This window comes from Orbicella franksi, chromosome 15 (genome assembly GCF_964199315.1).
Source record: "Orbicella franksi chromosome 15, jaOrbFran1.1, whole genome shotgun sequence".
NCBI classification, from domain to species: Eukaryota; Metazoa; Cnidaria; class Anthozoa; order Scleractinia; family Merulinidae; genus Orbicella; species Orbicella franksi.
The window spans coordinates 2,430,670-2,453,951 of NC_138159.1; the positions used below are offsets into that span (position 1 = coordinate 2,430,670).

The window sequence follows — 23,282 nt, forward strand, 5'->3', positions numbered from 1 at the left end:
CATCAATCACTGCTGACAAATTCCTCCCCGGGAGGCGCATCGACTACTCGGGTAATGCCCCGGGGATGTTGATTATCTCTTTTTGATCGATACATCAGCTTTGCATGCCTCTCTCCACCCAGGTGCATTAAGGGGTACCGTCGAATTAATGCTGAGGGTAACTCTTTGATGGACTAGCATTCTATCCAGCGGGGGGGTGGGGGGTGGGGGGTGGGGGGGGGGGGAGTAGAAATACTCCCAGTCACTTCCAGCTACAGAAACCAGAGAAAATCGCCGGCCTGATGAGGCACTTCGCTCGAATGTAGACTTTTCGTAAAATAAGGTGGAAATCAGGTCGAGGCCTCATTCAGTCCTCGTGTCATGTCGAGGTAAACCCGAAAAGAAGATTTTCAATATATTTCTTTGGTTACATCAAGTGAACTAGTATTGTCGACGAGCGTGAGCTAGAGGGTGTCACGCAAGGTACACGACCTCGGGTGCAACGTAGGTAAAAAATCTGATATATAAAGAAACGTTGAAAACTAGTAGTCTTCAAGAAAAGGTAACGCTTGTAGCTTGTAACGCAATGTGATAAACCGACTCGCTTCCCCTCTCTCCAGTCTCTCCTCTTCTTTTTGAGTTTGCTTTCCCGTGAGCCTTCACAAATCACTTCCGTTTTGATCCATGTCTTATGAGAAGACTGAAACCACAAAAAGACAGAAATTTAAAAGTATGAAGATGTAATATATGTTTTACGTTGCACTTTTTGTGATTTCAAGTGAGTTGATGAACTTTCCGAAGCAACGGTAGTCAAATGCAATGGCTGCAATGACCATTTGGGCGTGAGACGGCTGGTTCAGGTGAAACAATACGAGCTGATGTTAGTGTCTGCAATTCTCCTTGCTGAGTCTTTCGGCTGGACTTTTGCAAAGGAATATTTAATAATTCATTAAGACATTTTGGAAGGTTTGTTACTGACAACTCGCTGTTCGACATACGATGACTCCTTTGTCATAGTGTGCGAGGATATTAAAGCAGCGAAACTGCTTCCATAAGTTTAATAACTCGAGAGATCAATCCAGTCAGTGACTTGTTTGGACCTTACCTGCGAACAGGCTTCCAAGGAGGGTGGAAAAAATTGGGCGAGCGAAGCGAGCCCTTGAGCGCAAAAAAAATGAATTGGGCGAGCAAAGCGAGTGGGGCAGGGTGATGGAGCCTGTAGACATTATTTTTGATGCGCCAATGGTGACTGGCCTGTTACCAATCAGTCAAGAAGGTAATTGGACCAGTCAAAATTGATGTTTTTTATTTTTCTCAGTAGTAATTATTATAATCTCCTCCCATAACCGGTCAGTAGAATGCCGAAACCCTCGTGCTCTTGAGCCACAGTCTCTAGGCATAGCTTCTGTCAAGTTTTAAACCAGAGATATGGATAAAATGTTGTAAAGAATTTTTCAATGCTCCCTCGAATTCCATGTTTGTAAACTATGCATTCCATGCAGACACCATCTTTCGCGGTCTTGGCAAACATGAAAATTGCAAGCCATTGTCACGATCTGTAAAAGATTTATCTCAAAACTGTTAACAATCAGCGATTTAAGCAATCAGATCATGATATCAGATTTTGTTATCATGGAATGGCAGGATCAAAATTATATAATGTCTACAGGCTCCCCCAGCCCACCCCACTTGCTTTGCTTGCCAAACTCTTTTCTCACTCTTGTCAGTTGGCTTCACTCACCAAATTTTTTTTCCTCCCTCGCCATGAGCCTGTTTGCAGGCTAGTTGGATCATCCATATCCAGAAGTCAATTACCGGTAAGCCACATTATTATCCATTTTAGTCACCATCTGTCTTCTCATTGGCTAAAAGCCTACAGTTAATTCTGGAAAACAGCACAACCTACAGATTATTCACTAATCTGCTAGCAGATCAGTGAATAATGTATAGGTTGCGTGCGCAATGCATGATTTCCTAGAGCAATGTCAAGTTCATGTAAGAACATGGCTTGTCGAAAATAAACTGTGTTCGGTGCGATGATAATGCGCTTGTTGTTATTTTCTTTAAAACAATGTATGATAAAACAATTATGAGATTTGGTTTTTGTGATATCCAAAATAATCAAGGTCTTGGTTAGTCTTGGTTAGCCGAAGCTGAAGGCTGAGGCTGATAACACTTATCTCGACCTTGATTATTCTGGATATCACAAAAACCTCATCCAATAATTGTTTACAATCCTTTTATATTAGGAACATCTGAAAGAATGTGCTACTTTTTAGACATTTTGGTTAATTTGAGCCTGAAACTTTCTTTAGTCCCATTTGGAATGTGAAGTATAGTAGTACATGGTATTTTTGTAAATCAATTCAACATGCATTCCAGTTAGACACATAGATCACTGTCTGGTGTTAAATCAATGAATCTGGAGCAGGGCTCGAAAAATATTTGAATTCCACCTTGCCCGTTGGGCAAGTAACTGTCAAATTTTGCTTGCCTAGGGCACTTCCCAGCTTGCCCAAGTTTTCAAACTCATTAATAATTCATGAACCCAAAAAATGGAAGTCAAACTACAGTGTTGTTTTGATGTAATAAACCCATCTTGACTGTAGTCCTGTTATTGCTGATCATTTTCATGTTTACACCATTATACATTATATTGTAATACTTCCACAACTTTTAACTTCTTTATTCCACTTTTATTAAGTTGTACAGTTTATAATTATAATTAACATGGATGAACACTGTTGTAATCACATCGAAGTAGTGTGAAATTTTGGATGCCCTGTGTAGAAAGATGCGTGGAAAAACAGCTTGATTGCAGTGAGAAGCCTACAACAACAAATGGAGATCTTTGTTCCCAACAAGTATAAGGGAAGCAGAGCGATAGATGTTTCATCACCAGATGTTTTTATGGCATCAAATTCAACTTTCCCTGAAATTTTCGAACGTGATAAAAATATGTCATCAGGAATTAAATTTTGTCCCAAAGTTTGTGAAGTTGTTAATGTTCGTTCATGTACTTACTTCCTAGTTCCTGTTTTACATGCTGCGCATCTTTGTTATTATACAGCCTTGAATCAATTTGTTCAATTCGTCGAAGATTGCGATTGACTCCTTGAATGTTCACCTGCATCTTGTCTAGCTCCACGAAATCATTGTGAAGAGAAGTGCGAGAAATTTTCATTTCGTGTGGCGGGGCCCAAGTATGTTATCACTAGCAAACTTGCATGTTAAACCGAAAACAGGGATTTACCTGGATTTTAGCATCAAAAATGCTGGCTTCGTTTTCGCGGTAGAAATATGCGGCTTCTTTCCGTGTACAATTTCTACAGCTTTAATATATCATTGTTGAGTTAAGTTTTGTACGGAGAAACTGGAAAATATTCGCAGAAAATTGCTATAATTTTAAGAAATAAACACAGCGTTTTTGTGCCCAACGTGGCTATTTTTAATCCTTGAAAGAAATCTGATTGGGGCAGATTTTGATCACGTGCTAGGCAATCACTTCTGAGCCGTGAACCTGCATCATGCAATCAACAAAATAACGCTATAAATTGTAATTTTCGTCAAGCTTCAGCTAAACACTTGATTACCCTTGAACCTAAAATTTACCTTTTCTTCTCAAAATCTTTATCAAAAATTTAGTCGGCGAATGGCTTGCCCATGGGGCAAGTAAGGAGAGAAAGTTGCTTGCCCGAAGGGAAAATCTACTTGTCCCGGACGACCGGACGGGGGTTTTTTCGAGCCCTGTGGAGATTTCTCTTGGTCTGGGATATTCATGAAGGTCTTAAATTCTAACCTAAACCAGCATCACATAATGTTTGTGTCATTTTCACAGCAAATATGGCAAAAATCAAATTTCAGCCTTGGCCATTTTCATCCCAGGTGAGGGCCTCTAAGATGTTTTGTTGAACAAGGGAGCATTGATCATCATATATAAAGGGAACAAGGGATATTTGTGGGATTAGTTTGAGGGAACAAGGGATATATCTACTACTAAAGGGAATTTAAATGACAGAAAAAAATTAGGGAACGAGAGAATTTATTGATAGGGAAAACAAAAGAGAAAAAGTGAAATTTTCAAAGAATCAAGGGAACTTGCTACCCCTCTCCCCCCTCCCCCTGGGCCACTTTCACATGTTATAAGTTTGGCCTTTGTCATCCCCTACATTCTCACTTCAAGTCAAAAGGCCCTTTCGGAGCAGAAAAAATGTTGAAATCCAGTTGCCCAGTGGTACTGTCTATGATCAGTAATATACTATAATTATAACAGAGGACGAATGCAAGCAAAGTATATGCTTGGATTTCAAATTAATTAATGCTTTCTGCATTGTTTTGCTCAGCCTGCAGTGTTAAGTTTTGAAATTGTTTTTGACTGGAAATTATCACTAACAAAACTACTGACAGAGGATAATTTCACTTGCCCACTGGATCATTTAATCTTCCATTTGCCCAAGAGCATAATTTTACTTGCTGCGGGAAATTGGACCCAGATATTTCCTTCCCTACCTTTATGCCACATCCTGTCATACTACTGTGCAATGGACCTGACTTGTCTCTTGGAAGTTTCATGGAATGTTATTATATGGCTTGTGTTTGTGGCCGATATATTACACAAGCTCTGGCCGATTGTAGGGCATTATTCTCTTATAATGCCCACAGACCAATCACTGCCTGCTAAACCAAAGCAAAAAGCAATATAATGAACAACTTATTAACCTCGAATGTTCAGTCTTTACAGGAAAATCTCAAACCTTGTTAATACTCAGTCAATATGGCAAGGTCTTATGGTTTGAGATTTTCACATAAAGAGCTCGCTCTTGGTTAATAAGTAGTTATCAATGCAGGGAATTAGCACAAGGTAAGCAGGTACTTGTGAGCATTTTCTTCGACTCTCACCTTATGAAGTCAAAAGAGATTACTACAGGAGCAGATCAAGGATTTTTCTTAGGAGGGGTGCACCACTGTTTTACCTCATTCAACATCAATAAACCACATAGGTTTTTTTGCAGAATACCAGTTGTATTAGAAAGCCGCATGTCATCTTGGGGGGGGGGGGTGCACACCCCCTGCACCATCCCCCTAGGTCCTTCTCTGCACTAGGAAGAGTCTGGCACTGGAAGGTGAAAGCGCTGAAAGGGATCTCAAAAGTGGGCAGTTAATAATTAGTTTTCTTTTTGTCAAGTTTGTGACTTACATGATTACAATTTTAACTCAGTTAAAGGTGATGGCTCAGTGGCCTAACAGTTAGCAAGCTTGACTCTAGATCAAGAGGTGAAAGTTCAAGTCCCAGATGGGGTCATTGTACTGTGTTTTTAGGCAAGTCACTTAACTCTCACAGTGCCTCTCTCAACCCAGGTGTATAATTGGGTAGTGGTGAATTTAATGCTGGGGGTAACCCCACAATGGACTAGCATCCCATTCAGGGAGTAGTAGTAATTGCGGTCATTTCCCTGCATCTAAAAGCCCAGACTTTCAATTCTAAATTCTACAATCAGAATGGCCCCAAGATACATCTATATTCACAGGGATAAGAAATTCAACATGCTTATCATCTGTTTAAATCAAGTTTTGGTCATCTGTATTTGACATTGCAAATAGCAATGAGTAAACCTGCTAGTGTCAGTGATAGTGATAGTGATAATGGTAATGATAATGATTTTGGTAATGATAATGATAGTGATAGTGACAGTGACAGTGACAGTGACAGTGATAGTGATAATAATAAAGCTAATAATAGTTAGTGCGCTAATGACGATATTAGACATAATTTCATTTGGTGATAATATTATCAAGAAATTCAAAATTGCATTACATAAAACAGGTCAACATATTAAACTAAAAGTGAGATTTATAAAAATTCCAAAGTGCCATAAGCTTTCTTAAAAATATGTCTTCAATTGTTTTTGTTTTAATATCCGAGGAAGGGCTTGATCACATGGCAAAGGGTAGATGAACAATGACTCAGTCTTCAAGTGTACTGCCCCCCCCCTCCCGTGGGGTGGGAATCCCATATAAAAAGGACAGGGGTACTCATCGTACCTTTCAGGGGTTAAAATAGCGCATATGGTGCCTCTTAGGGTGTTCAGCCTCAAGATGTCCCACAGCAGGAGCTTTCGGGGTACTGTGTAGGCCTGGGGGGGGGGGGGGGTACTTTGGGAACTTCTGGGTGGGGATGTGCTGCTGGGACCCTGGAACCCTTAGCCTATACCAGAGCTAGTTCAGCTGAATTTCGCTACCCTATACTAGAGTAAACTCCCCAAATCCCCCCATCTATTGACACTATTGAGGCTGATTTGTGTAAATTTAAACTCGCCGATTTGATTTTTTTTTTTTATATTTTTGAGAGGCAATTCCTGGTTTCCTTAGTCTAGATAAAATCTTCAACCAACTACTCAGTTGTAGGAAAAATGATACCCTATTCTAGACCCAGACGCTCTGATTTATATACCCTATCCTAGAGTAAACTGCTTGAAAACCATATCCTTCACAGTGGCACATACCTATATAACCCATATATGGCAGTGCCCCCCCCCCCCTAGGCGTGTAGGGTATTGAGCTGAAGAAAGTCAGTGTTGGTTAATGTGTTGCCTTAAAATTGGTACCTCTTAGGGGTGGAAAGAATTTCAAGTCACGCACACAGAACAGGGTTTCCAGTACCTCTTCGGGGTTCTTTTCAAAATTTCTGAAGAACACCCCATCCTTTTTACATGGGAGTCCCCCTACCCAGGGCTACACCTTGCACCATTTCTATATTTTGCAGACCTCTCATAATGAGCACCACAGTAGAAATTTACTGACTGGAATGTAAATAGAGGATAATGGATTATCTCTGAGTGTTCAACTTGATACGGTTTACCTCACGAGTGAGCACAGGGAAGGAGTGAGATATAAAGTTGATTCCATATCGACAAGCGCCCATGTATTATTTTGTTTATTATATAAACATACTGATAACCAGGGGTGTAGCCAGAATTTTTCAAAGGGGGGGGGGGGTCACACTGTGTCAAAGTGAGGGTACTCACCTGATTGTCATGTCATTTTTGCTACCTGCTGGAGGTTGTTTGCTTAAAAAAAGGCTGACAAAAGGGGGGTCACGGCACCCCAGGACCCTCCCTGATTTTAAGCTTTCGCTGCTCGGAAAGGAACTCTTGCCGTCAGAGTCCATTAAAGATCTTGGTGTAACATTCGACCCCACTCTGTCATTTGACAACCACATTTTAGCGACAGTTTCATCCTGTATGAGTAAATTAGCCCAGATTAGTTGAGCAAAGCACGCATTTAACTCTGGCCTATTAGTGACTATCATCAACGCGCTCGTTTTCAGTAAGTTGTACTATTGCTCTATTGTATGGTCCAGTACCACTGCTTGTAATGTGCAAAAACTTCACCTCGTTCAAAACTTCGCTGCGCGGATAATTAGTGGTACATATAAATTTGAGCATATAACTCCATCACTCAAGAATTTGAGGTGGCTTCCCGTAAAAAAGCAGCTTTGCCTCCGAGATGCTGTTTTCGCTTCTAAGTGCATGACGGGCTGCGCCCAGACCTATATGACATCACAATTTGTCAAAAGGCAACAAATATCAAGCAGAACCACAAGAAACTCACAACAACTGAATATTCCCCTGTGCAAAACCACTGCTGGTCAGAGATCATTTTATTACAGAATAGTAAAACTATGGAACTCTTTAGACATAGACTTAAAACTATGCGAGAGTCATGCAAATTTTAAGAAAACTCTGAAGACAAAGCTTCTCAGCGAGTTCTTAAATTAAATTTTTCTTTCTATTTTTTTAAATATAATTAGTGTACTTCGTACATAATATATAACTAGTGTACTTTGTACTTATCTCACCTCGTGTTATATTGTTCACTGAAAAACCTTTTAAGGAGTGTACAATAAAATTTTATCTTATCTTATCTCCCCTAGCTATGCCCCTGCTGATAACGTTTTTGATGATTTTCCGAAGATTTCCAGCCGCATTTCCAAAAATTGTCAGAAGGCCACATGAACAATATATACTGAATAATTATTTTCCGAAAATTTCCAAAGGTTTCGAAGAAAACTGCCGAATGTGACTTTCCAGGAGCGAAGCCACGTGTAGATTAGGGCTTGACAGGAGCTTGAAACACTCGAATGCACATTGTAATTCCAAAGAAACCAGGTCACAGTAAAATCCATCGTTAGCATTTATTGGAAGGAGCGATGAATCAATAATATAGGAATCAGGATAACAAAATAGAGATGATCTTGTGATGTGAAGTCATTGTGGTTGTGATTGTGTGGTTCAAACTAAAAACAAAACGATACAGAAGGCTTATATAAGCTAATACTAGCTAAGATACAAAATATAAATCAAGGATACCAATGGAACATAAATCTTAAACTATAACAACACGATTACAACTAAAATATATGTAGCAAAGACTTACTTTGACCTTGCTCCTGCGAGGGTAGCAATGGTAGAAACGATAGCTTAGAACGATAGCGATGACAGCGATAGCATAGAATAGCGAGAATGTAGATGGTGTAACTAAACTGATAAAAATGTGGTGTCTCTAATTACATGATTCCAAAGGTTATGTTACGAAACTTGCATTGATCACAGCAATCACAGCACGAATAGCAAAAACTTAAAAAATCGTTACATAATCGTTAATGAGTAATAGTTATTTAAACAAAACAAAGAAGAAAACGACTTACGAAAGTAACACCGTAGACTTTCAAGGAAGATCCGAAAATGTTTCGATCATGTACCAACTAAATATAAGTACCGTTTTTTAATGTTTGACCCTTTTGAAAGGGTCAAACATTATACAGTGGAACCTCAATTTAACGAACCTCTATACAACGAAGTCCTCATTATAACGAACAATATTCTTCGCCCTAGTAATAGTAAAATGTATGGAAAAGAACCTCGATATATAACAAAACCTCGTTATAGCGAACATATTTTGCCAGTCCCTTGACCTTTCGTTATATCAAGGTTCCACTGTATCAGTGAAGTCATCAATATCTTCACTAGTGAGGATATGGAAAATACACCACCCGAGTCCCAGATGTGGTTTCGTATGAATTTTATGAGTGGTGTATTTTCCAGTAAAACGCTCGTGTTTATATAATATATAACCTAAATCAATTCTTAAATGATATCAATCCATTCCAACATACCAAGTTCGAGTAACTTCATATTTTCACTTTAGACTGAAGCACAAAATGGCCACCGCCCCAGACCCAGATGAAGTGCTCCGTTCAACAAGAGGAAAAGAAAATTTTCAACGTATTTCACGACTGTTGATAAGTGGAGGCACTACACTACTGAGAGAGATTTTTGATCAATGTTGCCCACCAAGCAATTTTCCCACAATACTAAAACATCCAACTACAGAGAAACAACTCAAAGCAGCAAAGCTTACTAAGCCACAGTGGGACTGTCTGTACCCTTCCCCAGGGGTGTACGGCAAGTCAGCAGATTTTGATATTACTCTGCTGTTCAGGTTGCTGAGGACAATATGCAACCTCGTCCCTCCTGCCACAGGCTGGGATGCCCTGCCAACAAGTACAGACCACAGTTTAGCTGCAGATTTAGTGAGAATTAAGCATTACCGCAACGCGGTGTATGGTCATGTGAACCAACAAATGGAGGTCACAGATGACTTCGATTTTTTATCACTGTGGCGGGAAATAAGTGGAGCTCTTGTTAGAATTGCAGGTCATGTCAGCCCTGCAAAGAAGCATGAGTGGCAGGAGGCCATTGATAAGTTTTTAAGGGATCCCCTCACAACAGAGGATGAAAGAAATGTACAGGAACTGCTGGATTGGTATAGAAATGACATGGATGTCAAGAAATCCTTAGAGGAACTGACAGTTACAACTAATGAAAGGTTTGATGAAATTAAAACATGTCTAAAAGGCATCTGTGGATTGCTTGAGGAAAAGACACAAGGGGCAAATGCATTGTACAAAGTCAGTGAAGTGCAGGAATTGATAAACAGGTTTGGCTCCACATCTGGAAGTTCTCAATCAGCTACAGGTTAGTTTAACTAGTAAGGCAATCTCTATTGTTATACCTCCCAACCCAAATATGTTTTCCAATTAGAGGAGAATGTGTCATGTGATGTGGGTCAAAACTTGTTAACTCCCTAGGGCGAACAAAACTCACTAACTCCCTAGGGAAACAACAACTTGAACTTTCGACTAGCACATGATCAGGTTGTGCTCCTTGAAACCGCGGCAAATTATGTGCCAGCTGGCGTCAAGCAAACGATTTCTTCGATTTCCTTGACCTTAATGTTCCGAGGCAAAGCCTCGGGGAACATTGAGGGTCTCAGGAAAACAAAACTCACTGTTTCCCTTGGGGCCAGTCATTAAGTGCTTAATAGTGCAGAATATGCACTGTGATGTAGAGAATGTAGCCCAGTCAACTACATACACACTAGGTGACATGTAGTTAAATAAGCTATGCAGGTCTCCCAGTCAGCTTGGCCATAAGGTTACTGTAGACCTTCAGGGGTGCCTTGCGGGAAATATTTTGTTTTGTGCGCTGCTTTAAAGAAAACAACGGTAAACTATTTATCATTGTGAAGTCAGTAAACCGTAGAATCTGAAAATAACAATTTATTTCGGCATTTTTGTTTTGGTAGGCACGCACAAGCCTGTAAACGCAAAAATGACCTTACTTGCTAAACTGAATTACCAGCGTTTGTGTTACCGCGGACATCCAAACTGACTGGACTATATCAATCAGGAGATGATGGGCTAACAAAGGGTGTGAGGCTTTTTAGATGTTTCTATTGGTTGTTTAGAAAATCCCTTTTAAAGTTGGACAATAGTAAATTTTCTGACCGCTGTTACTCGATGGGATATCACAAGAAAACTATTTCGATTTTCGTAAAAGCCTCACACACTTTCGTGTGCTAATATCTGGTGAACATTCTGGCCATGTTTCATAAAAATCCAATAAATCTATAGTACATACCCTATTAATTCATTTGAACAAAGTTAATTCACGCAAAAATAAACCTTGAATTTTCGACTTCGAAAGAAATTCACAGTTCTCGCACCTCACTGAAATGACCATGCCAACAACCAATGAAACAAGACTTTATATGGCCTCTTCATGTGAGCTTGGTAACCGGGCTGGCTCGGTTACGGGACAAATTTTGTGTTCTGTTCATACGAGAAATTTCAGCCCGGTCAACAGGGATGAAATCCAAGAAACAACCAAAATAGTGGAACTTATTAAACTTGTATCGTTCACGACTGTTGTTAGCTTTGTGGACTCTTGTAACTTTACTCAAGTGGAAATACATACAAGACAAAAATTATGCCATTTTGGCTGCTATGTTGCGAAAGCGAAGTTATTTTGTCAAAAAAATTTGGTCCTGGTTAGCCAGGCTGGAGTGTTCATACGGCAAAAAATTTTCATCCTGGTTACCGAGATCTCGGTCGCAACAACCGAGATCTCAGTAATTAACCGGGTCAGCCTGGCTTCTCTCATGAACACATTGAAATTTTTACGAAGGAAAGAGTGGCGAGACAAGATCTCGGAAACCGAGCCAGCCCCATTGACCTGGCTCATATGAAGAGGCCCTTAGAACTCACCAAAGTCTCATGACGAAGAATGCTACAGGACGGCTTCCTGGGAGAACGGTGCAGTGTTTATATTTACAGAAAATATTACATCGGGAAATGCAAAGTCTGCCGTGAAACATTCATCAGCTTATGAATTGAATCAGCAGATAAATGGAAAAGAAGAAAAGGGAAAAGAGAAACGATAGCGGAATAGCCTTTGAACAGGCCTACTGGGTGAGCCGAACTGAGTGCAGATATTTATATATTGAAAACTAAACAAGAAATTCATCGATCTTTTTGTGGTACAAGAATATGGAAAACACATTTTTCGAAGCAGAAGAAAGGAGCATCTGTAAAGGCTGCCACATCAGATATCAGCGATTAAATTCACTGGTAATTCTGCGTCACTTTTTGTGCCAGAAGAGGGTAGTGACAAAATTAATTCGCTTGCGCTTGCTTTCAAATTTGGAAACTCCAAGACCGTACAAAATCGCCCACTATGTAGCTTAAGAGATGAATACAATCCACAAAAGCGAAGATTTCTGTATAAGAAATTGCAAGACATGATGGATAAACAATAGAAGCAAAATGCGAGTCCACGAATGAGATTGCTGTGAAATTGTTACTTTTAAACTCCGTCATTGACACATTCTAATTGGCTTGGACAGGGTGCAAAAACAGCTGGACATGCGCAGTACAAGTCAAGTGTTCACCACCTTGACTCCTGCTATTCAATTTTCAAAATGGTGGATGAGGAATCAAAAACAAACACATCATGGCTCTAGTGTAAATCGTTAATTGCAGTGGCATTCATATGATTACCTATACTTATTACTGCCATTGTTATTGTTCTGTAATTTCTTCACCATATATAATCTATTGCCATGCACTATGTTGCTTGAGAGTTTTCTGTTTTCCTTTAAATTTAATTATCATCAATGCGGTTATCCAGAACATTACATTTAGTTTTCAATAATGTTGCACTGATATCTACTGCAGTATTTTTATTATGTGGCACAAATTGGAATTGGAATTGTGTAGTTCCAGAAACTATCCATACCTCCCCAGTGGAAGGGATATTTTCCAAAACCCCCAATAATTTATCCTTCATTTCTTTAAATTTTTTGGTCTTAGCAATGCTGGAAATAATTTTTCAATTTGACCGGACATTAATTAGCATAATTTATTAGCATAATAATATTAATCAGCATAATGAAATTCATTAGCATAAAGATTTTCAATACAAATCGTTCCAAACTGCATTTAAATTTGATTTATCATCTATGACTAGCAGTTGCTAATGGCAATTATGAACATGAAGTGCTAACAGCATATCGCAATTCACGCAATGCATTATAGGACGATTTCTGAAGAGTACTTTATTTGGCAGAAGTACAGGAAAGATGAACACTTCTGCTTCATGAGTTACCTATCAAATATGGTTCAAGCTGTCAGAGTCCAGGACTCAAAATTAAAAAATCTTTGAGAGTGTGTCCATGAGAAAACCAGGCAGAACCAAGCAGGAGGTGATACACCTTAAATCACCATTTTGCTCAAACTTGGCACCAATGTTGGGTTTGGTGAGTAAATGATTTTGGCCAAAAAGTACCGGTAGGTCAAAATATTTTATTCCCTTCAAGTTAGTGGGACCCCATGCAAAAATGGCCATTTGACACTAACTTATGCTTGGTTTCAAGCCTTTTAACGTTCCCTTCAGACAAAAATTGGTTAGATTTTAGTTTCTTCTAATTTGTTCCCTTGAGCACGTTGTGGTGGTATTTGTGAATTGACACAACCAGGTAATTGTTGAGTTGAATAAAATTCGATTCGGGAAGCTGGCGCAGATCAGTAGACCATCCAAGAGCAGAGATTCGTCTTAAAACGTCATCATACTTGAAGTCGCCTCGATTTTCCACAGTCTCCTGGTAATTGTCATCACTATCATTGGCATTTTGCTGTTGATTCTCGGTCGATCATAACACATTTCGTGAGAGTAATACATAGACTTTTAACACTAAGTCATCTTTCATTCTGCCTGTCGTTTCCAAATTAGAACGCAAAATGTCTCTTAAATCCTTCACTTTTAACTTCTGGATATCCTCTAGTGTTGAAATCTGCATAATTATCCTTGTGAACTAGCACCATTTGCGAGGTGATTAGGCATTGAAAGCCTTCCCTGATGAGCTGTGTCTACTGTTTTTGTTTTTCACGGGTCACTGGCAGCCTTGTGCGTGGTTAGAAATCCAATATGGCAATGGAAACTGTAAAAAGGGCTATCAATTTCCGATGACCGACTGACATTTCTCAAACTCATTAATTATTTATGAGGACAACAGCCGATAAATGAGGCATATTTGGGTCACATGCATGATCCTTGATACCCAGTGAATACTTGGATGAAAATCTTAAGGGTTTTGATTCGAGTTGAAACATAGTTTTGATCTCAGATCAAACACTTACATTTTAATTAGTATTTTTCAATAATTAATACATCGTTAACAACAATTCCAAAAATGACCTAAATATTATTTGAGCGAAATGATAAAAAGAACTATAACTTTCATAGGTGTACATTTTTATCGAACAAATGATAGCTAGCAACCTCACCTTCAGTTGCTATTATCAAGAGAATTTAACGCGTCTGCACCATTCCTTTCCTCCAGATAGCATCAGATACCACAAATTATTCCATAAACGGTCTTTGGTGGATATCTCTCCCCCGACTTCTTGGCCACCTCCATCACAAACTTGTTAAGCCATTAATTCAAGATGACTGCATCCATTTCTTCAATGCTGGTAGAAAGCTGTGTGACCTTATGTAAATCATAGTCTTTAAATAGCCCTCCTGGATCTAAAATGGGAGCTATAACCAACTGAGAAATTTGCCATTCGTCAAAAATTGTTACCGCCCATTTGTTCTTATGTTCAGTTGAAGAGGGAATAGCTTTTCCGACTAACTCGCATTCTTCTTAAACCGTTTTCAGCTCCCTAAATCTTGCCTCGCCATCTTCACTCATGGTCACATACCTGGGGGGGGGGGGGGGGGGTGGGTGGGTGGGTGGGGGGCACTGCCATATATGGGCTATATAGGTATGTACCGCTGTGAAGGGAATGGTTTTCAAGCAGTTTACTCTAGGATAGGGTATATAAATCAGAGCGTTTGGGTCTAGAATAGGGTATCATTTTTCACAAAACTGACTGGTTGGTTGAAGATTTTATCTAGAGTAAGGAAACCAGAAATTGCCGCTCAAAAATATAAAAAATCAAATTGACAAGTTTAAATTTACGCAAATCAGCCTCAACAGTGTCAATAGATTGGGGGATTTGGGGAGTTTACTCTAGTATAGGTTAGCAAAATTCAGCTGAACTAGCTCTGGTATAGGCTAAGGGTTCCAGGGTCACAGCGGCACATCCCGACCCAGAAATTCCCAAAGTACCCCCCTTCCCCCGGGTCACATACCAACTGCAACCAAACAGTTAATCATGCATGTTAACGTAATGTTACGTAACATGGCAAAATTGCATCACTGCATAAATTATCGTTCATTCATTTGGGGAGAACAATGGGAAAAAATGTATCACTGCATATTTTTTATTGTTTCGTTGAGAAGTTATATCAAAAACTCATGCTTTGTGTTTCATCAGTGGTTCCAAACACCTCGAAGCAATAAAAGCACTCAGCCTGCGGCCTCGTGCTTTCATCTGTTTCTCGGTGTTTGGAACCCCTAATGAAACACTTGCACTCGTTTTTGATATACTACTTTCCAGCAATGTCTTAGAGAACTCGGCTCCTTACTCCCCAAGAAATTCCAATCTCTTCTACAGGGTGAGTATGGATATTTTCTGGAACTGCGCATATTTTTGAAATCATTTCTGATATGTTATTTATATATGACAGCTTTTCACCTGACTGAGACAAAAATAGACTATGGTAACTTGATAATTCAATGGTCACAGAACCGAGTTTGTTGTTATTTTGATTTGCTGAACTTTAAGTTTAGACCGTTTTATAATCTAAATTTAAGTTTTTTTCCCCCTACAATCCATGCATTGCACACAGGTAGATAAGACTGCAAAATTATGCGAAGTGATCATGCTGACATCTGTTGAGTTCCAGCTGATTGAGATGCAAGAATGGACTGAAATATTTCCCACAACAGTGGAGTTCTCGCTTAATTGTCACTGCATAGTTTCCCAGTTCGCAGATTGAAATGGAAATGTAGCTAAACGAATGTTTACTTTTCAAACATTCATTTGTGTGTCCCCAATTAGCAGCAATGCTAAATACCCCAGACACGTTAATAAAGGTTTTTGTTGTTGTTGTTGTTGATAGCAGGGAGATATCTGTAACAAAATAATTATACACTTAACACTTAATTAACAAAGAAGTAATATGTAGGTAGAGCACATTTTAAACAATTTGCATTTAAGGGCTTTAGCAGTTTAGCAGGTGGCAGCCCCCTAACCATCCCAACAGTGCACTGTGCACTTAACAAGGGGAAATTGATGACAATTTACTGATAAACAAGACATTTTTGTTTCCATGCGTGTCATGGCTGAAAATTACTACCCCCAATTAGCCAAATACCTGGTCTGGATAGCTTTCAGTTAATACATGTAATTCATGAATTGGAAATTTGGAAATATTCTAAAAAAGTGAACTCTCCCGTCCTGCTACAAGGGGTAAGATTGATTAAGAAAAATTCATGTCTTGCAGCTCTTCTTCCGGGACATCTGAGCAGTACGGGATTGAGTCTGCAAGTTGGAGCCTCAGAGGTGATGGTGAGATAACTGATGCTAAACTATGCTTGTCCAGAAAATGAATGAATGTAACATGAATTGTAGAGAATTTGTTTCTCGATTTTTTTTTTGCTAAATCAGTTATTGGCATTAAGTCAGGCCATTTTGTTCTGGTTTTCAGGGGCTGAAAGAAATTGAAGATGTCACAGGAGTTAGTGGTATTCATTATGAGTCAGAAGCTGGGAGGAATGAAATACTCCTGAAATATGAACAGGCTAAAACACTGCAAGGTGAACTTGGGGACCAGCTGCGCAGATTGATGGATATCCAAAAACATGTCGCTGCTAGCTGCGAGTTGGTAAAAAAGCATCGCGAATGTCTACGCAAGCATACTTCCACATTACTTGTTGGGAGTGGTGTTCAGGTGGCAGGCTTAATTACTCAATTGTTTACCATTGCAGTAGGGTTACCATTTTTCCTAGTTGGATCTGTTATATCTGTATCAGAATTGCTCAGTGATCTGTGTTCAGCGAACAAAACAGAACTACTTCAGTTATTCACTGAGTTTCAGCAGACAGCTGGTCAGTTCAAAGAGGCAGTTCATGTTTACCACAACAAGTTGTGCTCTTTCATACAATTCCTAGATTGTATTGTCAAATTATGTCACAAATATCCAAATGAGCTGGTAGTGTTGGGAGAATGTGGACAAGTCTCTACACAAGACATTTTAAGAGACTTAAATGTATTCATGTCAAGGTTAGATGACTTCATCAGCCGTGTCATCAATCCAAAAGGAATAGACAAGGAGATGATTCCTGATGAAGAAGAAGCAATGTCCTCCTACAGAGAAGCTGGGGTCGTAGAAGATGTCAGTGACCTTAACGAGGCTGAAATATTGATGGAGCTGATAAGATTGACGGAAGCACCAATTATTTTGACAACAAGGTAAACATTCTCTGTACGCAGCAATTAACACAGAGGGACAAATCAAATGAGCTATAGATTTTTAAAATTTATTTTAAAGAGGTATTTGATACCTAGCATGTTAAATTCACACCAGTTGACTTCAGATAGTGTGTAGAAAAAGGAAGTCAACCAACATAAAATAAAATTGTTCTGACTGACAATTTAAATAAGATTGTAGTAGCAAGACTCCTCCAAAATTACCCCCTGATTCTCAGATGAGTGTCTCTTTCTCAGAATACCTGGCTCCTGCCCTGGAATGTAAGCTCAATTCATGGGCTTATTTTTAGATTTAGTCCAAATGTAACCATAACTTCTCTTTTGTATTAAATAATTACACTTAAGAAGAAGGAAAAGAAATTTAAGTTAATACTAAAAGTAGAATTTGCATACACACTGTAGTTAACGGAATTGTTCCTAATTTACGTAACCTGTAGATATTTTACTGCTGAAATAGTTTGTATCCCCAAAGGAGCTGAAACAAAACTATATGCAACTATGTACACGTATAGGTAATTGCTTGAACGGGAGCTGAGTGCAATTAAGGATATACACTACCAGTGATTTTTTAAAATTCCCTCCAAATTTGAGAGAATTTTCTATCATCATGAGTACATATTGTAGAAGAAATCCTTTATTGCTCAAGCTTTCATACGACTACTCATTTATTATATGACTGAGAAAATTGCGAACGTGCCTGTTATATTAATTTGTACTGCAGTGCAAATTGAAAATTAATGATAAATTGATCTGCTCTCAGTCATTCTTAATGAAGTCATTTTCTCAGTTGTTTTATCGCCTTTGGCTTGAGGCCAATCCAGTACAGCCACTTATTTGTGTTAAAAAATATTTAGCCCAAATAGAGGGTGTGTTTTTATACTGAGCTCTGTTCCGTAGTTTTTCGAATAATAGCTGACCCTCTGTAGCCTCATGGTTAGTGCGCTCGTCCCAGATCGAGCAGTCCGGGTTCAAGCCCTGGCCGGGGACACTGTGTTGTGTTTTTGGGCAAGACACTTTACTCTCACAGTGCCTCTCTCCACCCAGGAGTATAAATGGGTACCGGCGAATTGTTGGGGAAACCTAACAAATTGCGGGGGAGTGACCTGTGATGGACTAGCATCCTGCCCAGGGGGAGTAGAAATACTGCTAGCAACTTCATGCCACAGAAACCGGGATAAGCTCCGGCAGCTATGGGCCAATCGGCTCCAAGGCTTCACTGATTAATAAATTGCTCCCTTTTGGTGAAAATATATGAAATAATCATCTCTGTCGAATAATCAACCCCCACCCATCTCCCTAAATAATACATGTAAGAAGCAAGCAATTTTTTTTTACTTTGGAAGCTTAACAAAAGCTCGGTTTTGTTAGAGTTGTTAATTTTTAGGTCATGTCCTTATATTTATTCTGGCCTTGGTTTCATGGAGTTCTCTACTTAATAGTTAGAAATTTTCTTGTTCTTTGTATGCTGCAAAGTGAAACCAATGCAGGGAACTAAAATAGACCACTAGCCGAGTTTAAGCAAAGGAAAGCCAAGAGCAGCCCTGTGATTATTATCAATTTTGGTTTATTCTTGTTTTGATTTCGTCTGGTTGTCTGGTCGTCTGATTGATAGGTAGATTGACATGTCAATGTCAGATCAAAGTGTATCTGGTTAGCACAGTCTCCTATGCAGCCCCCCCCCCCCCGGGGGGGACTCCCATATGAAAGGGACAGGGGTGCTCGTTGTACCTTTTAGGGGTCAAAAAAAGCGGATTTAGTACTTCTTAGTGTGTTCAGCCTCAAAAGGTCCCACAGCAGGAAAGTTCGCACTACCTTTTAGGGTGTCGAGCCGAAAAACGTCATTGTCAGGTCAAGGGACAGTCTCGCAAGCTACGCATGCGCGACTATCTGCCTCTCGGAGCGCTCACATAGTAACTTGAAGAACGATAGAGTGTTTTCATTGTCACGCAATAAAAAATAAAATCAAAAAACATTCTGTGGATAAAGTCAAGAAATTGTGATACTACAGAAGATAAATAAAGACAGTTCTGTAAGTTTAAGAAGTGTGCGTTGCCCCAAAGTTGAGATATTCGTGGAAATGTTCCGCGCAAATTTACAGAGCCTAGAATGGAGCCGCCATATTGGTGTTCCTCTCTGGCACGCCAGTATGACGGCTGGAAAATGTACTTAGCTGGAACTTACTTTGGTTATCTAAGAGCCTGATTATCTGCACTGAACAAGCAAGCATTTAAATAAGCACTTTTCCAAATACTATAACGTCTTAAATGGCTAAAAATCACGAGATAAATACATATTTTTCGACAAACGCGATTGTAGCTTCTATGTCACGCACCGCCATAGCTCTGAAATTCAAAATGCGCTGGTTTCCAAACGATGGACGCTATTGAGCTGGAAAGTTGTAAACAGATAGAAAATTAGTACCTCTTATGCCTGACGAGGATAAAAACTTTGGTAGCTCTTTAGTTTTGGATTAAAGAATTTGATGACGTCACGTGAAAACGCTCTATATATACCGGCTTCAAGTTTGGCTTGTAACCATGACTTGTGGATATTTTCTTCAAGCCGAATTCTTCTTTGAGACTTCTCCCACTCGCTTTTTCTGCTGCTGCACGAGCTAAAAACCTCACAGCCGGTATTGTTTCTACGGCCTCCATGAGGTTGAGTGCTTGGCTCTCCGCTTGTCAACGCCATTCAAAGATCACAAACTTGAAAGCGTCCATTCTAGTACGTCCCCAGCGGCCGCAAGCTCCCCCACCACGGCAAGGCGGTAGTCCATGGAGGAGAGTGATACTGCCCCTTCAACATGTTGCTTTAGAATTGGTACCCCTTAGGGTGAAAAAAAATGTCAAGCCACGCCCACAAAACAGGTTTGGTACTTCTTAGGAGTTCCTTTTCAAAATTTCAGAAGAGCAGCCCGTCCTCTTTATATGGGAGTCCCCAGTTCCCCCCCCCCCTCCCCCCACGGGTGCAGCCATTTTGGGGGATCGTCTGCAATGCTTCATACCCGACTGCTGCGTGACAGCGTGACAGCACCAAGTGGCTGCCTGGGAGAATCAACCTGCACTAATCAAGTAAACTTCTACTGGTTTGTGTATATTTTCAATTATTGTCCTCGTTAATTATGAACATATCTTTAAAAATGTTGTCCACATCAAGTTCAATATATTTTCTTTTATTTCATAAGGATATGTGATCTTTAGTATACAAATAAGTGTTCTTTGTTTTAAGCTTATTTCCTGATTACAGCTATGTACATTGGTTTTATTTGGTACTGTGAACTAGACATTGATTCAATGTAGACTGTACTTTTCTCGCTGGTAGATGGGTAGACTGGTAGACCGGTTAGTATGCTAGTTATCTTGGACACTGTTACAAAGCTTGACCAGCTGAAGATGCTTTGTTTTGGAACCTGTCACGTTTACCATCATGTGTGGCGGAGTTAGTTTCTTGTGATCGTTTTTTGCAAAAGGCTTATTGCTTGCAAACAAAAAGGTGATCCCTGCACTGTTTATCTGTCAAAAAGGTTTTCAGTCTGTGGATGAAACACAGGGCAACCATTCATAAGAAATCTATCGAGCGGTAATTTGATGTGGTACTGTTTATTATGCTGCACAAAGTGGTTCTAACTTTGACTTTTGTGATTGAAACCAGTTTAGCTCTTACTGTCTAAGAAATATATTGTAAATAAAATTGTATTTTAGGTAGTTTTAAGAAAAATGCTGTGAGTTATGATTTTTAAGTTTTTAAGTTTTGATTTTTGTTGATAATATTGTATTTTATCTGTCCCCAATTAGTGCCGTTGGCGCTAGAACGACGAGACAATTTTATTAAAGAATATAAAGGATATGTAGCGTGTGACCATTCAAATGCAAGCTATTGAGCAATACTTACATATGGTACTGTTTATTTTGCCGTACTAGGTGGTTCTGACTTTTAAGTCTGTGGATGAAACCCTAGTATGTGACCATTCAAATGCAAGCTATTGAGCAATACTTTCATGTGGTACTGTTTATTATGCTCTACGAGGTGTTTCCAACTTAAACCCTCATACAACCTAGGGCGTAACCATGTGTAAAAGGGTTTGTAATTTCTCTTTATTTAGACATTGGAACTTTACATGGGAGTGTTAAGTTTGCTGAATACTCTGTGAAGTTTATAATAAAGAAAGGGAACTCATGGTAATGCCAAGCTGGCAATGATTTGAAATGGCTGAAATGCAAGGCTGTAAGCCTGGTGGTTCTTTGGAGGTCTCCTCGCCACCTTTTTGTTTGTTATTGTTACTTTCTTTTATTTACAGTATGGCAAATTAAAAAAAGATGATGAGTGTATAGTTTGATTGCATAAACTTTCGGCTTGATTTCCTTAAAAGGTTAGCTATCCTCGTCGTCTCGTTTAGAGGTGTAAATCACGGATTTTGGTCTCACTTAAGGTGTTTAGGACAACGAAACTCTAAAATTTGTAGCCATGATTATTCATTAATCTGCTAGCAGATTAGTGAATAATCTTTAGGTTGCGCGCGCAAAGCATGATTTCCAAGAGCAATGTCAAGTTCACGGAAAGCGAAGTAAAAACATGGCTTGTCGAAAATAAACTGTGTTCGGTGCGATAATGCGTTTGTCGTTATTTTCTTTAAAACAATCTATAATAAAACAATAATTAGATTCGGTTTTTGTGACATCCGAAATAATCAAGGTCTCGGTTAGTGTTATCAGCCTCAACCTTCGGCTTCGGCTGATAACACTTACCTCGACCTTGATTCTGACTGTTATTCATGAACTCAACTTTATGGCATGGTATTTACAAAGCGTATTGAAATTAATTAAAACATTTTTAAAGCTAATGCGCACCGGTCTCCTCAAAGACAAATACGAACAGAGAACACTCACTGGGAGAAGGCTTATCCCTTCAAACAAAAATACGAGCTTTTTCTATTATAAAAATGTCAGTAAGTTACCTTCGAAGGTTTCTTTTAAACCTTCCAGGCCCTGTTTGTCTTGGGGTTGGTGGTAAGGCACGAGCCAGTTTCCAATGGGTTAAATCTTAGAAAAGGAATTTACACCTACGTTCTTTACGTAGGGTTAAACCTTAATAAAGCAGCCGGCTTTCGTTTTTCAAAAGTACCAATATATAATTCTCTGTACTTGACTAAATCATCAAATGCCCCACCCCCAGGCAACCCTTTGGGATCAAATGCCCTGGGCATGATGGGGAACTACAACCTGTGAAATGCCCTATTGAGCCGCGCGGCGAAGCGACGAGTGAGTGTCCGTAGCTTTCTTAGTGCTACAGTTGGTGACATGAAACATTATTTACAGCCTTCATTGTACGCCATGTTGGTACCAATGATCTTAAGGATCATTCTTCACTCTTTCTTTCGTCTTCCTCTCCTGACACCAAAGTCATGATCTCGGCATTGATGCGGCGATATGATGAGGATTGTCTGGGTAAAAAGGAAACCGACTGTAACAAAGTCATCAAATCCTTTTGTAACCAAACTGAATGGGGTTTTATTAAACACCCTAACATTGATGAATCGTGCGTAAACAATCATAAGCTTCATCTTAACAAGAAGGGTATCACCATTTTAGAAAGTAAGTTAGTTAATCATATCTTCCGTTGATTTAATTCTCATTCATTGTCTGTGGGGCGACTTCTGATTTCATTTTAAACCCACCTAGTTCCCCGTGCAATTCAGATTCTATAATTCCCAAGGGCCGTGGGTTTAAAATGACTACCTTAAGTCTACTGAAACACGTAGATGAACTTCGTATTCTTTTAAATTATAACTGCGGGGATTTGCTGGCTATCAATGAGACAAGACTAGATGGGGGAATTTCAGACCAGAACGTAAAAGTTGAGGGCTATGATGTGATCCGTTGTGACAGGACTGTTACTGGTAGATTTGGTGGGGTGTAAAAATCGGAGAAAATTTAGTGGCGAACTATTACATGGCTGTGTCTCACAAGGACTGGGGACTACTAAATTCACGAATTCGATTGGTTGAAATCGATATTGACCGCGG

At 39.5% G+C, this 23,282-nt stretch overlaps 1 protein-coding gene across 3 annotated transcripts; it reads left to right on the forward strand.

The window, feature by feature from the left end:
* Positions 1-223: 223 nt before the first annotated feature.
* On the forward strand, positions 224-21,607 carry LOC145469059 (uncharacterized). Of its 3 annotated transcripts, none has more exons than XM_081452713.1 (4): positions 224-859; positions 9,187-10,016; positions 16,275-16,333; positions 16,479-21,607. In XM_081452713.1, the coding sequence occupies exons 2-4, from the start codon at positions 9,200-9,202 to the stop codon at positions 17,244-17,246; spliced, it is 1,644 nt and encodes a 547-aa protein (XP_081308839.1). In that variant the 5' UTR covers positions 224-859; positions 9,187-9,199; the 3' UTR covers positions 17,247-21,607. The 3 variants fall into 3 exon arrangements, with proteins under 3 accessions (XP_081308839.1, XP_081308837.1, XP_081308836.1); XM_081452711.1 differs by having other exon boundaries at positions 224-709; positions 16,275-16,339; XM_081452710.1 differs by having other exon boundaries at positions 225-859; positions 16,275-16,339.
* The last annotated feature ends 1,675 nt before the right edge of the window (positions 21,608-23,282 follow it).

Excerpts from the sequence above, each read along its gene's own strand:
- LOC145469059 (XM_081452711.1), top strand. The coding sequence starts at position 9,200 with ATGGCCACCGCCCCAGACCCAGATGAAGTGCTCCGTTCAACAAGAGGA. Across the intron at positions 10,017-16,274 it reads AAGTTCTCAATCAGCTACAG|CTCTTCTTCCGGGACATCTG; the intron begins GTTAGTTTAACT and ends CATGTCTTGCAG. Across the intron at positions 16,340-16,478 it reads TTGGAGCCTCAGAGGTGATG|GGGCTGAAAGAAATTGAAGA; the intron begins GTGAGATAACTG and ends TCTGGTTTTCAG.